The sequence below is a fragment of the Clarias gariepinus genome, chromosome 6 (genome assembly GCF_024256425.1).
Source record: "Clarias gariepinus isolate MV-2021 ecotype Netherlands chromosome 6, CGAR_prim_01v2, whole genome shotgun sequence".
Taxonomy (NCBI): Eukaryota; Metazoa; Chordata; class Actinopteri; order Siluriformes; family Clariidae; genus Clarias; species Clarias gariepinus.
Genome location: NC_071105.1, coordinates 4,780,421 through 4,797,934, shown reverse-complemented (window position 1 = coordinate 4,797,934; position 17,514 = coordinate 4,780,421). Strand labels below are relative to the sequence as shown.

The window sequence follows — 17,514 nt, the reverse complement described above, 5'->3', positions numbered from 1 at the left end:
TTCAAGGCAGGGAGCATAGAGTGCATGGTTTTTTCCCTTGCTTTAGTTTAAGCTTTTTATGTGCTTTCACTGTTTCTTTGTAGGGTTTTGAAGATGTTAACACGCCCATCTACTGCCATTGTGAGGTGACGGCTGAAAGAACCGTGGAATTTTTTTTAAAATGAATTTTAATTACATTATAGGATTTTAGTACTCTAAGTAAGCCAATGTCCAGTTTAAAGTAAGTTTAATGTCAAATACCCAGGAGGCCTCTGTGAAAGAACCATATCAAAAAAAGAGCAGGTTCTACGCGCACACAAATTGGGGAAGTAGAAATACATGGGCAGGAGGCAGAGACAGATTCAAAACAAAATGTCAATAAGTAAAAATATAACCTAATATAATATCTAAACTAACAATATACTAATATCACTAACATTCATATTTTATATTATTAAACTTTTTTTTTGTAGAGAACTTGAAGTGTGACCAAGGAGACTAAAAAACCTGTAATGCAGACAACGTGTAATGGAAAAGTAGAATAATTTTCAACTCTGTTTTTTGCCAGATACAGAACATAGATGGTCAGACTTCTCTTTTTAAGAGCTAAGAACAAACAAAGAACAATAATTAATAACAAAATCATTTATGATTATCATCAAAATCCTCCTCAGAGAAGATCTGATGAGATCTGTGCTGCCGATGGGCTGTGATTAAAGCAAATGCCTACTAAATTAATTCAAAATCAAAATTAAACAATGATTTGCTTAAAGTAAGAATTTATGCTGCATTTCCGTGTATTAAGGAAAATACAACAGCAACAATCAAACAAAAAGTAAACCTAAGATAATATAATACTAAATTAATAGTGATATAAAATCTAACCCTTATTACTACACCTAACTCTATTACGTTATATTACACCATATAACCAAAGTTAATTAACAATGATTGTGTTGATAAGTACTAATCCATATATGTATATGCATATTGTCAATGATTAATTTAAATCATATAGGTAAATAATGATTCAAAAATTGAATTATTAATCAAAATTTAATGATCAGTCTTGAAATCAGTAATAATTAAAGTAATATACTTTAATGGACTCTCATAAAATTAATCCTTGATTTTAACCATAAATAAGTTCAATTATTATATGACAATATAATCTTGAAATCATAAATGGATAATAAATATATAATCAATCAATACAATAAATAAATAATTGACTTTAAGCACATTAAGGACAGGTGAGACATGACAGGGTGATATGAATAAAATGCATCTTAGAGGAAATAATTTGCAAATCTTAAGCCATCAGCACTAGTGGTCAGTAGTCTGGTTAGGAAAAGAGGAACAGACTTAACCTTTTGAAAAAAAAGAAAAGAAAAAGGAGAATGTAATTTTGAAGGCCCAATAAAACCAACCTAAATATGAATAAACAAAAAGAAAAACAAAATAATAAGAAGAAATGTATAGAATTGGGAGTTCCCATACCACTATGACAACAAATTAACATATCTATTGAATATTAAATAAAAATGTAATCAAACAAAGCAACAGGGGGCAGAGGAGGAGCAACGAGGTGCTTGTTAGGTATATAAATCATGTGAAATTAAGGAAGTCGTGAATCTTCAAGGACTTTGTGGTTAGAACTTTGTGGGTTGTCTGTCTTTCTGACCGGTGCATAGCTGTCTATCTACATTTGTCTTTAATGCATTTTTCGCTTCTTCTCTACTTAAAGTTGTTTGGTTTTTGTTTAAAATTTGGTGAAATTAAAAATATTTGCCAGGACAGAACTTATAGGTGAAGACAGGATAAATGGGGTTGATTTGCACTTTTTAATAAATGCTGAAATGGTTGAAAAATCATTCAGGCAAGATACTCAAGGTAAACTGATTAAAAAACAAAAAAACAAAGTTAGAATAATTAATGTTTCTACACTCCTGATAGAGTTAAGAGAATATCATATGAAATAATTTATCAGTTAAACGTAATTTACCTTTATTGGATGTATTAAAATGTTTATAATAACTTTAACTATGGCCTAAAAGTTTAAACAATTTATATTTTACTTACCAAGTCTAAATTTCTAGTAGGTCCAACATGACTTTTAAATGAATGTTAAATATTTTTTCCTCACCTACAGTGTGCTTATAGCTGTTTGAATCTCTTAAACATTGTTGCATACATATAGGTTTAGTATACAACATAGGTTTAGTTCTGGCGATAAGTAGAATAGAAAACATGGTAATAGAAAGTCCTTCCCTGTCTCATTCCCAAACTTTTAGGAGCCAAAATTTGACCCTTTTCATAAGGTAGCCAGGTAACTCATATAGCCACTGTGATTTAAGCTGGAGCCGTGGGTAAAAGAAACTTAGTTTGCTGTTCTTTGCTAGTAGTAAGCATAATGAGTTTTTATGTCTTTGTTCTTTGACTAACCTTAGCTAAGCTACTTTTACACTTGTTAGCACAGCACTGAGAGAGGTTTAAATGCAACTGAGAATAAAAAAAAAAATAAACAGGGAGAGCTGAGCTATCAACTAATTACTGTCTGGTGATGAGTTGGGTTAGGTGGGTAGGAAGACCACTGGACAGACCTGGCAAGCCGAAGGGGTAGCGTGGGTAAATTGGGACATTAGTCCAATAGGCCTTCAACTCCCACCTCTGGCGAGACTTTTCTAGCATCCTTGTGGAGGCTTGGTGCATGGAACCAGAGTGGTTGATTTTCAAAGCTTCTACTGCTGAAGCTGAGGCTGTGAGCTTTTGTCTCAATATCCAGAGTGCCTCAAGGGGCAGTAATCCTAGAACACTGTGGTGCACACCAGTCATCAGGGAAGCCATCTGACTGAAGAAGTTGTCCTTTAGGGATATGTTATTCTAGGGGACTCTGGAGGCAATTGCAAGGTACCAGCAGGCCCGTAGGATGGAATTTGCAGCTGTAGTTTAGTCAATGCAGCGGGTGTGGGAGGAGCTTGGAAATGCCATGGAGAAGGACTTTCAGGTGGGAACAAAGTGCTTCTGGAAAACCATCTGGTACATTAGGAGAAGGAAATAGGGAAATGAGGTAATCAAGTGGTGTAAGGAGCACACGACTAATCCATAGTCAACTAATAATGATAGGGGGGTCAACGTTGTGGGTGAGGTCTTCGAGGTAGTCAAACAACTCCATAGTGGCAAAGTCCAGGAATTAACGAGATCAGCCTGGAAATGCTGAAGGCCTTTTGTTGAAGGGCTGTCTTAGTTGACACCTGGTTCTGGTCATGGAGCAATGGACCAGCTTTTTACTCTTGCAGGAATCCTGGAGGGCCCTGGAAATATGCCGTTTCAGTCTACATGTGTTTTGTGGATTTGGAGAAGGTGTATAATCAGGTCCCCTGGGATATTCTGTGCGCGATACTGTGGGAGTATGGGGTGAGAGGATCAATCCTCAGGGCCATCCATTAATTTTATGCCCCAAATGAAAGGTGTTTTCTTGCCAGTAAGTCAGATTTGTTTCCGGTGAGTATTGGCCGCAGCCAGGGTTGTGCTTTGTCGCCAATCCTGTTTGTGATTTTCATGGACAGGATATCGTCATTGCAGCCAAGAAAGAGAGTGTGTGTTGTTTGGTTGGCCGAGGATTGCAATGCTGCTTTTTGCAGATGTGGTCCTTATTACCCCAAGTGACCCCTTCACTTGGGCTAATTAGGACCACATCTGCAAAAAGCTCTTGGGGTCTTGATGCTAGTCTCTTAAGTAATGGTTAGCAAATTGTAATAGATGTGTTAGCAGACCCCCAATGACAGGAATGGTCTGCAAATTAAATAGAAAAAAAAAATCTGATAAACATTAAAATACACTTGGATGTAAAATAATCATGTTTTCTTATATTATAGGTTTCTTTTCACATGATTAAGTGTTCATAGTTTAATTACATAAGAAAAGATTTTTTTTTTACATAACTAAATACTAATTGGGTACAACCCATGTACAGTACATAATCTAGATTACGTTATGTCTTAACCCATTTTATTTAAGTCACTTGTCTTCTTGCCGTCTTACCTGGATATAGCTTTTTTCTGCCATAATCCACCTGTGCCCAAGGATTTGCCTAAAATTTGGTCGAGATTTAGGGTTTTGCTCCAGGCACCACGATATCAGCTTGCAGCAATCTGTGTATCCAGCAATCAGCAAAACAATGACAGAAGAAGAGTCATCATCTAAAATTTCTGTTTGCAACATTACCCTCTCTTAGTTTGAGTATTTCCCCCCCAAAAAGTAAATCCATTATGCTACACAATGTTTTACATTTTCTCACCTTCAGACACACCCGCAGGGAAGTGCAAGAGACCTACAATGATTTCCTCTGATGACTTAAAGGGCACTTCTCCACAGACTATTTCATACAGCATTACACCCAGAGACCAGATGGTTTTTGAACGGGCCATATACTCTCTACAAAGGTACCACTCAGGAGGGTTGTAGTCTGGAGTGCCTGAGTGTTCAAGAATGAGCAACAACTATCAGCACCATCACAAAAACGTATTCTTCACTGGATTTACTTTCATTCTATCCCATAGACTACATCTAATCTATATCCTATAATCTTTTACCTGGACAATACTTGTACGGGGTGTCCTTAAGCAATTCACCAGACCCAAAGTCTATCAGCTTAATCTGCAGTGTCTTCGTGTTGATGAGGATATTCCCAGGCTTGATGTCATTATGAAAAACACCACAGTCACAGCTATGACGAGCAGCCTTAATCACCTGCAGTATGATGTCTCGAGCAACGGGTTCAGGCAGTTTACCCTTGTGAAGTTCACAGAATTGTACAAGGTTCATGCAGGGACTGGGTCGCTCCAGGATCAAGACGTTGTAATTTGGAATCTCAAGCCATTCCAGCAGTTCTAGCACATATGGACTGCGAACTGGCTTGGACACCAACTCCATTAATCCCACTTCTATGGGGACAACTCTTGAATCTTCAGGCTAAGATTAGAAAAATGCTTGATTAGCATTAGGTTCAGGTAAATACATTTAATCTGTGGATAGCTGAGATGTAATGGACTCAGCGAACATTCAAGTTTTAGGTATTGTAGATTTTAATGAAAGAAGAATGAGTAAATAGAAACAACAGTTTAGTCAATATTTTGTCCATATTGTGTTTGTATTGCTTCTCTGAATAATCTTATACATAAAATAAATGTACTTACTATGGTCATCATTTCACCGAATGCATCATTTGCACAAAATTTAACAGCAACCTATGGACATGTACAAACAAATACATGCAGGTAAACTGTTGCATGAATAAAAAAAAATAACCTTATTTTGTTGAGCCTTAGATATATATATGTTAAGTACATATATTACTTCTTTGTTATCTGCTTTGCGAACTCCTGCATACACAGCACCGCAACCTCCTTGGCCCAGTAGCGCTCCTATAGTGTACCGTGCAGTAACCTCCTTGGTTATAATTGAAAAAGCCCAGTGCTCTTGGACTCTACTGTGGTAGTCTGTAATAAATGAGACGTGGGTCACACACACAACTAGGTTTTTGTACAAAAGTGTACAAAAAGTGTAAGTTCTGACTTACCATCTTCAGGAGCAGCAGGCACATCCAGAGAAGGAGGTGTCTCAGTGTGCTTTTCTTGCTTAATACAAAAATTAGAAAGATTTTCCTCTGATTTAAGCAGCAGCTGAAGATTCACCATCCACTCAGGTTCTTCTTCACCAAACATGTAATGTAAGGATAAGGGCACAATAGCATTACAACTGTTAATTCTAGAATACTGTTACTGTGGAGCTTATCCATAGTTAAAATACTGTTACTGTGGAGCTTTTCCATACCAAAATTGTGTCGCTTGTCAATTGCAGCTTTGATGTGGCCATCTTCTGGCATGGAGGCGCATAAAGGATTCATCAGAGACAGGTACCAGTCCTTCAGTTTTTTAACACCTTTGAGGTAAGGCATAAATATTACAGCATGTTATGGACAAGACCATGGACATGTCTCAGCCTCCATCACTCTCAGCACTGGAGCCCCCCAGGGTTGTGTTCTGAGCCCCATGCTGTACTCTTTGTACAAGTATGACTGTGTGGCCACTACCAGCTCCACCACCATCATTAAGTTTGATCAGCTGGGCCTGATCTCTGATAACAACGAGACGGCCTACCTGAAGGAAATTAGGAATCTGGAGAACTGGTGCCAGAGGAACAACCTTCTTCTAAACGTCAGTAAGACAAATGAGTTAATAGTGGACTTCAGCACTAAGCAGGAGAGGAACTACCAGCTCCCTGACCTGCACTTGATCTACAGCAAGCGGTGCTGTACCAAGGCCAGGGAGATCGTGAAGGACCTCAGCCATCCCAACAATGGACTGTTCACTCTGTTGAGGTCAGGAAAGCGATTCCGCTCCCTGAAGGCCAACACAGAGAGACTGAGGAGGAGCTTCTTTCCGCAGACGATACAGTCTCTTAATCAGTACACCACACAGTACTGATCCATTTTGCACATCCACACATATGGTTTTTGCACTCACTCTGGACATTGTGGACATTCGTTTACACTAGTGGCCACTGCACAACTGCACTTTCGTGTTCATTAGTTAAATCACTCTATCACAAGCTACTTTAAATAAATCACTTTTGAGCATATTTGCACGCACAAGACACTTCAAATATGTGGATTGCACAGCCCTGGACCATAACATTTTTATTACCGTTTATATCTAACTTCATTCCACACAGAAATGTACATCTAAAATCTACATCTACTTTGTACAGCTGTTTCTCTTATTGTTCTACATTTCTTCATACATTTTCTTATATTGTGTATTTTGTACTGTACAGTTATTTTAATTTTATATTTAATTTTATTCTTTTTTTTGTTAAATTTACCTTCTATTTTATTTTTCAAATTAATTTCATATTCATAGTCTTTTATTTTAAGGTCACAAGCAGTCGTCTAAGCATTTCACTGCATATCGTACTGTGTATGACTGTGTATATGACAAATAAAATTTGAACTTGATTTGAATTTGACAAAAAAATGCAACGGTACATAATCAGAACTCACCATATGGGCATGCTGACGTGCCGATATACTTACTTTGGATGCCTTTGTACGAAGACATCTAAAGGCCAGGAAGAGGATTACAGCAACTTTTTGTAGGTTCTGTAACCTTTGGTACATAATCACTTTCTGTAAAGAACATATCTTTAACATGCTTTAACATTATTTCTTTATTTGTGCACTTTCTGGGAAAGTTCTTATTCTTGCAAATAAAAAAAAAACACAATGTTTTGTTTACAAAATCATTTGCAGCACTTAATGTATCACTCACTCACTATACCAGTTTATCCTGTATTCAGGGTCACAGGGACCTGGAGCCTATCCCAGGAGTCTTAGGGTACAAGGCACAGTACACCCTGGACAGGGTGCCAATCCATCGCAGGGCACACACACACACACTACGGGCAATTTGGGAACGCCAATTAGCCTAAACTGCATATCTTTGGAATATGAGATGAAACCCACCAAGCACGGGGAGAACATGCAAACTCCATGCACACAGAGACAGGACTCAAGCATGGCCGGGAATCGAACCCGGACACTAGAGGTGCTCAGCGACAGTGCTAACCACAACACCACCGTGCTGCCAGTCAAATATTTGAAAAACGGAATCACATCGTACTTGTCTATTGTGTTGCTGCAACAGATATTGAAACGATACAAACACCTTGAGCACCTGCTGTGTGTGTGTGTGTGTGTATGTGTGTGTGTGTGTGCGTGTGTGTGTGTTATACCTGGAATGCTCAAACATCAAACATCAGGACATTTACACATGGTATCATTAGCATCATCATTGTTTACAGGTTTCTGGTATTACTAACATCATTGTGGTCATTAATGAAATCTATAAACAATTAAAATTATGCCATTCAAATTTTATTAAAGTTATTTTAAACTTGTTTTATTATATAGATTATTAACAGATAGATATGCTAACTTTATTTTATTGATTGCTTTAGATTTAAGGAGACAAATTGTTAAAATTTTGTTTTAATACTTGTTGTCACTCTATAAGAGTCACTCGAGGAAAACTGCAGCCACGGCATCCATAATACACTTCATGAAGGGGATTTCTTAATATTTATTACTGCTGAATGGTAACTGACCACGAGACATGTCTTTAGCCTTCAGGAGAAACCCAGAGTGCCCAAAGGGAACTCCAAACACACATACAGACCAGATTTGAGATTTTATTTTAACCCACAACTCTGGAGCTGCGAGATGACAGTGTTAAACTTTGAGCCATCCTGCCACCATTTTGCAACTCCCTTATAATTTAAACTACAATAACTGTTATGGTTTTAGATTAACCTACACTGTAAAAAATCCAACTAGATAAATGTTGAATGAATGAATACTGAATTGTTGGCCCAACTTCTTACAGTGGTATTTGCTGAGACAACAGGTAACATTGTGTTTTTGAAATTTTTGGAGACACACACTGAATAAATGTAAAAAATCAAGTTGAGCTAGTAATTTATCTTCATTGAGGTGTAAACACGTGATTTATAATACTTCACGTCAGCATACACTGCTGCACGTGTGCTCAGCTAACGAAACTTTGAGAAAACCCCGACGTGTTTAACAGTTAAGGAGTAGTGGTGCTTCAGTACTCTGTAAGTTAAGAAATATAAAAATGCCCGTGTTAGTTTGTCTTCACAGTAGCTAATGCTCATCTATGAGTGTTATATCGGTTCACTTATCTGCATAAAAACCGAATTGAGTAAATACACAGTCAATTAAAGCATCACTTCAAAACATGCAGTTGCTCCTGAGAATGACAAAGCAAAACCCTTAAAAATATAAAACCCCTTTTTAATATGAAACAATGCATACTGTAGCTTTAAAACATCATTAGCCTTCCAGAAACAGTGTTTTGCACTCTCTGCTCATACTGTATATAGCCTTATTAATATAGTTTACATTTACATTCAGTGAAATTGATCATCTTTGTCTTTACAAGACTCCTCTTGTTTCTTTAACCAGAGCTCTGTGGGTCAGAGGGGTGACGGCTGGCCCTTTGGAGCTACTGGAGGAGCATCAACAAGCTGTTGGAGGGGACTGTAGTCTTTGAGGGTCTGGGTGACAATGCAGCAACTTTAGGAGTGATATTTAGTCGGGTCTGTGCTCTTAACATTGAATTCCAAAATGACTGGACATACACCTAAAGCGATCTGAACGATTATTATTGGACTTGGAGACACGCTCCACTCAGATTCACATGTTGAAACTCTAGTTGCCATAGAGACTCTTTTTTCGTGTCTGATGCTTCTGAAAAAATAGTCTTCAAATGTCAAATCTTTGCTAGATTTAAAAAAATGGTTATGATGTGTAAATGTAAAAGAATAAGTAAGATACTGATAAGCATCTGGTGGTCTCCAGGTATTTTGTTGACATTTTAAGCAAAATAGAATGTGTATTCTTCTGTTTTATGCAGATCACTGTTTTAACTTTGACTAGTTTTTTAAGGCAATATTTGTGTGTTTTAATTGTCGGAATATTGTTAGGCCAACCAGTTTTTATAGAAAAAAAAAATCACTTTAACAAACTACATCAATGGCAGATAACATACCTTTTTGAATAGATGAAAAGCTAGGCTATCCCTAAAAAATATAATTAATTGAGCCCACAAACAATACTACTTGAGCTAACTTAAATAATGAAGTTACAAGTTGAGTCAACTTAATATTTTGAACGGATATACAATGTGTCATCTAAACAGCAATGTGAAATATTTGGCTTGATAGGCGGAGGAGCCAATTATTTGTGAGGTTTGTTTAAAATTTTAACAAAGTTTTATATGTTTTTTTCATATAAAATTAGAATATTTATAATATTGTGATATGCACAGGATTACAATACAAATTGAATTGGTCTCTATTGAGATAATATCGTGTTGGGTGATCCTCCTGGTGATGTACTCGGCTCCCAAGAAATCCTAGTGTTTGGAGATTTTATCTTAAAATATTTAAGGTAACAAACGTTGAGATTGATCATAACTGTTGATTATTTTTACACTCTGTTAATGTTGTTCATTCCCTATTAAATCGTTTACTATTTTCTTTTAAAATAAAAGCTTCATGGATAAATTCATAGCTATTTTGTGTCCCTGTTACATGCACAATGCAGTAAACGTGATGCCTGATATCTCAGGTTTATGTCGAGCTGTTATTGTACCTTTCAACTCCATATGCCATCAGATCTGGTAATAATCTCAGTGTAAGTGTGCGAGTGTTCATTAAGTGTCTGTTTTCAGCAGGTTTGGCTGCAGGTTCCACGGAGTGACACTTAATCAGTGTTCAACTTTTACAACTGTCCACCTATAGTCATCTACATCTATCTGATTATTAATAGCCTTGATATTCTCCTCTGGTTATTAAAGCCAGTCTAGGGAAGGCACACACACACACACACACACACACACGCACCTGTCGGTGAGATTTAGCTTCAGATGTATTCACTCGGTGTTTTAGTCAGTCCCACGGCGAGTTTAAAGAATGAGAAATGACGCTCTGTGAAAGAGTCGAAGAATATCTGTGACGTCACCATTTCACTCTGAAAGACGCGTAAATGCGCGCGGACGTAACAGGACTCTTTGATCTGCTGCGCTGGACGCACGCGCCAGTCAGACACGCCTTCTTCTGTTTCAGGGCAATTAAATAATTTTTATATAACGCGCGGTTCATAAAGAAGAAGAATAATGCTCCTTTGTGTTGAGTTATGGATCTTCTTAGTGTTAGACTCGTCTGCACAGTTCCGTGATATTAAATATAAATATGTATTATATTAGTTTTAAAGAAGTTTGCTGTGTCCCCTACACGTGTGGTACAGTGGAATGCTGTTAAATAACTATATTAAAACTGTAAAAAAAAAAAAAAAAAAAAAATTCAAAGCAATCTTGTTTGTTGTTACTTTTTGTAAAACTTAAACGAACTTTGCTTTCAAAACTAACGAAGTAGTGATAACTGCAGGGGCGTGTCGAAAGGTTTCTCATTTCTCAAAGGAGCTTCTGCCTTGGACAATCAGCGGTAATCCTATTTATATGAAAGTACCTAGTGTGGAAGAACATGGCGGCGGTAAGGCTTGGTGTGGTGTCATTTTATTCTGACACAGAGTTTGACGGATTCTCTTCTATGGACTGCTACTAAGCATAAATGAATGAGCAGGTTGGGTGGAGGAGTTATTATTTTTTTAAATTTGTGAAGACAAGCTCTTAAACGAAGCAGCTCTGCCTCCACATTTGGCTCCAATTAAATAAACGTCTTATTGGCTAAAATTGTCTGTTTATTAAATGAGTGCCACTTCAAAGGCTACTAAACTGTACTCCTCCTCCTCCTTATTGTGGTGTTTTATGAACCATATTTGTATTTATCAGGCAATGTGTTTTTAGTTTTCATCTCACTGATGGACTTCTCATAGAACAGATCTGCAAATCACATCCAATCAGGTCACTAACAACACTTAGACAATTATATTGTAGAATAAATGCCTTCTTCTGTTACATTTAGATTATAACATATGTGTAGGATGTGTTTTATTAACATATTGTGGCGTTTTTATCGCCTGAAAGGATGGTGGAGAGACGAGCGAGCTTATCTTGCTGCCCAATGCAAATGGCTGGGAGTATTTTATTCAAGCACACAATCTCACAACTCGAACACATGAGACGGCTTAAAACAAGAACACCCTATCACACATACCCTGGCTGAAGCCACTAAACCAAACACCTTTCCCCAACACGGTGAACACATAAACAGTCCCTCCCGCAGAGCATGATGGTTATTACCCGAAACCCCGCCCACGCCACATTGCCCCCACCCGAGCTGTGACCGTCCCCGGTCACCATGGCGAACTCAGTTGCGAGGACTCCTGCACCGCTGTGCGATACGCCCAAAGCACGAGAGGCAAATGCTCGTCCCAATCTTTTTGCCGGTTGCTGGTAAGCACGGCGAGTTGGGTGGTGAGTGTTCGGTTAAACCGCTCCACGAGGCCGTCACTTTGTGGATGCAGGGGCGTGGTGCGGGTCTTTTTCACCCCGAGGCGCTCGCACACCGCCGCAAACACCTCCGCCTTGAAGTTACGCCCCTGATCACTGTGCAACTGCTCCGGGGAGCCGAATCGGCTGAACACCTCATCCACCAGCACTCGAGCCGTGGTGGAAGCGCTCTGATCCGGAACAGCGAACGCCTCCGGCCACTTGGTGAAGTAATCCATGGCCACCAGCACATAACGATTCCCGCGATCAGAGATGGGAAACGGCCCCAGAATGTCCACGCCCATACGTTCCATGGGCGCCCCCACCCGAAAGTCTTGCAAGGGTGCTCGCGAGCGCTGGGTAGGGCCCTTCTTTGCTGTGCAGACATCGCATCTGTGAACAAAAAGTTCGCTGTCAGTATGACAACCCGGCCAGTAGAACCGAGCACGCAACCGCCGCAGTGTCTTAGTTACCCCAAAGTGTCCCGAACCCGCGTGCCCATGAACCATCCCCAGCACACATGCTCGCAAAGTCCGCGGCACCAGCAGCTGAAAAGATTCACCAGCGCCACACGGCCGTTCCCACTGGCGGTAGAGTAAGCCCCCCCGCAACGCTAGTCGGTGAAACTGCGAGTGGAGAGCTTTTTCTTCGGGTCCCAGGTGGGCGATTGCGGCATAATCCGGTCTCTGGCCCGCGTTAACCCAACTTAATACCCGCTGCAATGCCGGGTCCTTCTCCTGCTCGACCATTAGCTGATCGCAGTCCATCTGTGGCACAGGCGGCCCAGACAACGCGCGGCTGAAGTACGCGACAACACGCTCTTTGCCCCCGGCCTCGTTACGGTCTCCTGCGCCGAAACGGAAACAGAGCGACTGCTGCAGCTTTAACCAGTCGTCCCGCTCATCAGCCCGGAGATCTTGCAACGCCCGCAGCGCGTCACCCTCCAACGAGAGGGCCACCCGGACGGCTGTTTCTGCCGGGGACCAGCCCGCGAATTTGGCGGCTAGCTCTACCTGCGCGATGAACGCGTGGGGATCGCCGGCGCTGTTGTAGGCCGGCAGGCGCAGCTGTAGGTCGCTTCGCTGGCGGACGGGGCACGGAGCTGTAGCTTGCTCCGGTGTCGGCGCCACGTCACTGGAGGACTCCTCCCCGAGGTCCAATACCGGAACCTGGAACGCGCCGCTCCGCTCCGGTCGCCGCTCTTTGCCTGCACTAGCCCCATCAGGGAGGGTTTTCTTTCTCCGCAGCTGCTCCGCTACTCGGCGGCCCATTTGGATCCTCCGGATTTCCTCCGGGGTGCGCTCCAACTCGCGACTCTCCATATCCCACTTCTGACACCAAATGTGGCGTTTTTATCGCCTGAAAGGATGGTGGAGAGACGAGCGAGCTTATCTTGCTGCCCAATGCAAATGGCTGGGAGTATTTTATTCAAGCACACAATCTCACAACTCGAACACATGAGACGGACACATGAGTTCTTAAAACAAGAACACCCTATCACACATACCCTGGCTGAAGCCACTAAACCAAACACCTTTCCCCAACACGGTGAACACATAAACAGTCCCTCCCGCAGAGCATGATGGTTATTACCCGAAACCCCGCCCACGCCACAATATGTTCCAGTGTACTCTGATAAACATACTGAAGAATCCTGCATCTCTTTTGTCATGAATTGAGAATCTGCCATCATGTGACTATTTACTCTTTAGTTCTATTCGTATTAGATTAAAACAGCACTGTTGGGTTCCAGTCTTAAAGACATATCTGCACTTGATGTTGACTCCTTCCCCCGCATATGCACTCACTCATCTAGAGACCAAGAAATTCGAATTAAGCTACAGTAAGTATGATATTCATACATGGCTTCCAAATGCAGCAGAACTGGTGCAAGGTATAGCAGGAACAAGAGGAACAAAAAGGCATATTGATTTGGAAGTGAAACAGAAGGATATGCTGGTCTGAAGCATTCAGGTGTGTGTTAACCCAATGCCAAGAGTTATAGACTTAAGCAATCATCTTATAGAAGCAATTGCTCCTGGACACATTTTGAAATGGTTAAAACCATTTTCAAACAATTTAGAGTTCAACTTTCTACAATGAGAAAGATTATTCACAAATGGAAAGCATTCAAGACAGTCCCATGGATGTCCCAGCACATTTATCCCAAGGTAAGACCATTTAATGATTAGAGAAATACTAAACATGAAATACACTAAGGATGTAAAAGGTTAAAGTCCATGACGTACAATTAGAAGAAGACATATTACTTTTTTTGTAATGGATGTCAAGTGAAAGCCTGTTCTTTCTAAAAAGAACATAGAAGCACGGCTGAGGTTCCCAAAACTGCATCTGCATAAACCACAAGGCTTCTAGAACAATATCCTGATGTGGAGTTGATTGGCCTTTATGTGCAGCCCCATGTTTGACAAAAACCAAACAGCATTTCAGCAGAAACACACTGTCCAGTACGACAGTGTACGGGTGATAATTTGGGCTTGTTTTTGTAGCCACAGGGTCTGGGCAATTATTATTACATTGCAATTATTAAGTAAACCATGAACTTGGTTATGTTCATACCATACCATGTTCTGTATACCAGAGATTGTAGAGGCAAATGTGGGGCCATCTGTTTAACAGCTAAAGTATGGTCAAAATTCAGTTACAATGACCTGAAGCACAATCTACATCAGAATGGCTGAATAATAAAGGAATTAAGGTTTTGGTATGGCCTAGTCCTGGTTATAGGAGACTCTATAATGAGACACGTGAAATTAGCTAGACCTTTAGGGGCGCCAGCGGCAGTGGTTAGGTGTATCCCGGGAGCCAGAGCACCGGACATAGCAGGTAATCTTAGGGCTCTAGGACAGCACAGGTTCTCCAAGATAGTGGTACATGCTGGAGCTAACGATATACGCCTTCGTCAGTCAGAGGTTAGTAAGAATAACTTTATAGAGGTGTTTAAATTAGCGAAGGCGATGTCCGATGGAGTAGTATGCTCTGGTCCCATCCCAATGAGACGTGGTGACATAACTTACAGCAGGTTATGGTCGCTGAACCGCTGGATGTCCAGGTGGTGCTCCGAAAACAACGTGGGCTTCATAGATAATTGGAAGACCTTTGAGGGCAAAGCTGGCCTGTTAGGGCGGGACGGTGTCCATCCCACTCGGGAAGGTGCTGCTCTCATTTCCTGTAGTATAGCTCATAGTCTTAGAAGAGGCCTAGTTAATCGGTGACAATCCAGAGCCCAGGCCAGGGAGCAGACAGACAGGCTAAACCAACCGTCTGCTAGCTGCATAGAGTCGTCACTCAGGGTTCACTCTATTGAGACTGTGTCTGTTCCCCGAGCTAAAAACAAATTTAGAAAGACTCAGAAAGTCTGTTTTAGTAATTTAATTAGCATAAAGACCACAAACTTGGATCAGACTGAATGCGCAGCCGGCACCTCTGATCTGAAGCTAGGACTGTTAAATATTAGATCTCTCGCATCTAAAGCAGTTATAGTTAATGAAATTATCACAGATCAGGAGTTTGATATCCTCTGTTTAACAGAAACCTGGATTAAACAGGACGAGTATGTAGCTCTAAATGAAGCTAGTCCTCCTGGATACAGCTACATACACCAGCCTCGGTTAACTGGTAGAGGAGGAGGCGTCGCAGTTATTCACAATGATAATTTGACTATTGTACAAAAACACGGACACAAATTTAATTCATTTGAAATTCTTTATAGTAACATAAGTGTATTTAACTATATTAAGTCAGCTCAGTCGATCCCGCTAATTGTCATTTACAGACCTCCAGGGCCGTACTCGCAATTTCTTAGTGAATTTGCAGATTTCCTCTCAAACCTAGTCGTTTCTGTAGACAAAATGTTAATTGCTGGAGATTTTAATATTCATTTTGAAAACCCAGAAGACCCTCTGAGAACTGCATTTATGTCTATACTGGACTCGGTAGGAGTAAATCAGTGTGTAGTAGGACCCACTCATAAAGCAGGTCACACTTTAGATTTAATAATATTATTTGGATTAAGCATAAAAAATTTATTCACAATACCACTATCTGAAGTTATCTCAGATCACTATCTTGTCTCAATTCAAGTGTGTCACAATAATAATGTACACACAGCGCCGCGCTACCGTATAAAACGTACATTCACATCAACTACCAAACAGAGTTTTATCAGTAATCTCCCAGAGTTCCCAACTACGATTAGATCACCGTCTGACCCCACAGAACTCGATCAGGCGACTGAATATTTAGAGTCGACATTTCGCTATACCCTAGATAATGTAGCTCCAGTTAAGAGAAAAATTATTAGAGATAAAAAACTTGCTCCCTGGTATAACGATCACACGCGCACTCTAAAACAGACCGCTCGGAAATTAGAACGTAAATGGCGTCAAACTAAATTACTAGTATTTCGAATAGCATGGAAGGAGAGCATCCTGAACTATAGAAAAGCTCTTAGTGTAGCTAGATCAACATATCTCTCCACTCTTATAGAAAATAACAAAAATAATCCTAGATTCTTATTTAATGTTGTAGCCAAATTAACCAGACATAAGACCACTGCAGAAATCTCCACAACAACATCATGCAATAGTGAGGACTTCATGAACTTTTTTAATAATAAAATTGTAAATATTAGGCATAAAATTGAGGTTTTGAAACCGAACAATGTAATTGATGCAGATGTTAATCTAGCCATGTCAGACCAGAACCTAGAATACTTTACTCCCCTTGAAGAGAATGAACTAATTTCACTCATCTCTTCTTCAAATTCATCAACCTGTATATTAGATCCTGTACCGACACATTTTCTTAAACAGATAGTACCAGCAATAATAGAACCCCTGTTGAGAATAATTAATTCTTCACTCAGCATTGGATATGTTCCAAAATCTTTTAAATTAGCAGTTATCAAACCAATAATTAAGAAACCTGACCTCGACCCCTGTCAGCTGTCCAGTTACAGACCAATATCAAACCTCCCCTTTATCTCTAAGATCCTGGAAAAGATAGTAGCGGAGCAGCTATGCTCATATATACATAGAAATGGCATACATGAACTGTATCAGTCAGGATTTAGGCCTCATCACAGTACAGAGACAGCGCTCATTAAAGTAGTAAATGACATTCTATTGGCCTCTGATCAGGGTTGTGTAACTATGCTTGTATTACTTGACCTCAGTGCAGCTTTTGACACTGTTGATCACGCTATTCTTCTTCACAGATTAGAAAATGTAGTGGGAATTAAGGGTACAGCCCTCTCCTGGCTCAGATCCTATCTGACCCATCGTTATCAGTATGTAGACTTAAATGGTGATTATTCTGCATGTTCTCTAGTGGAGTTTGGCGTTCCGCAGGGTTCAGTTTTAGGTCCACTGCTTTTTTCCCTTTACATGCTTCCTCTGGGCAACATAATCCGTAAGCATGGTATTAGTTTTCATTGTTATGCTGACGATACACAGTTATATGTCTCAGCAAAACCTGA

General features: G+C 40.2%; 1 protein-coding gene across 1 annotated transcript; it reads right to left on the bottom strand.

Annotated features, from left to right (window-relative positions):
* Window positions 1-3,999: 3,999 nt before the first annotated feature.
* On the bottom strand, window positions 4,000-6,089 carry LOC128526381 (serine/threonine-protein kinase pim-1-like). The gene is made up of 7 exons (XM_053498184.1): window positions 5,815-6,089; window positions 5,561-5,692; window positions 5,338-5,480; window positions 5,178-5,228; window positions 4,575-4,953; window positions 4,280-4,456; window positions 4,000-4,133 (listed from the first exon to the last, which is right to left on the bottom strand). The coding sequence occupies exons 1-7, from the start codon at window positions 5,936-5,938 to the stop codon at window positions 4,000-4,002; spliced, it is 1,140 nt and encodes a 379-aa protein (XP_053354159.1). The 5' UTR covers window positions 5,939-6,089.
* Between the last annotated feature and the right edge of the window lie 11,425 nt (window positions 6,090-17,514).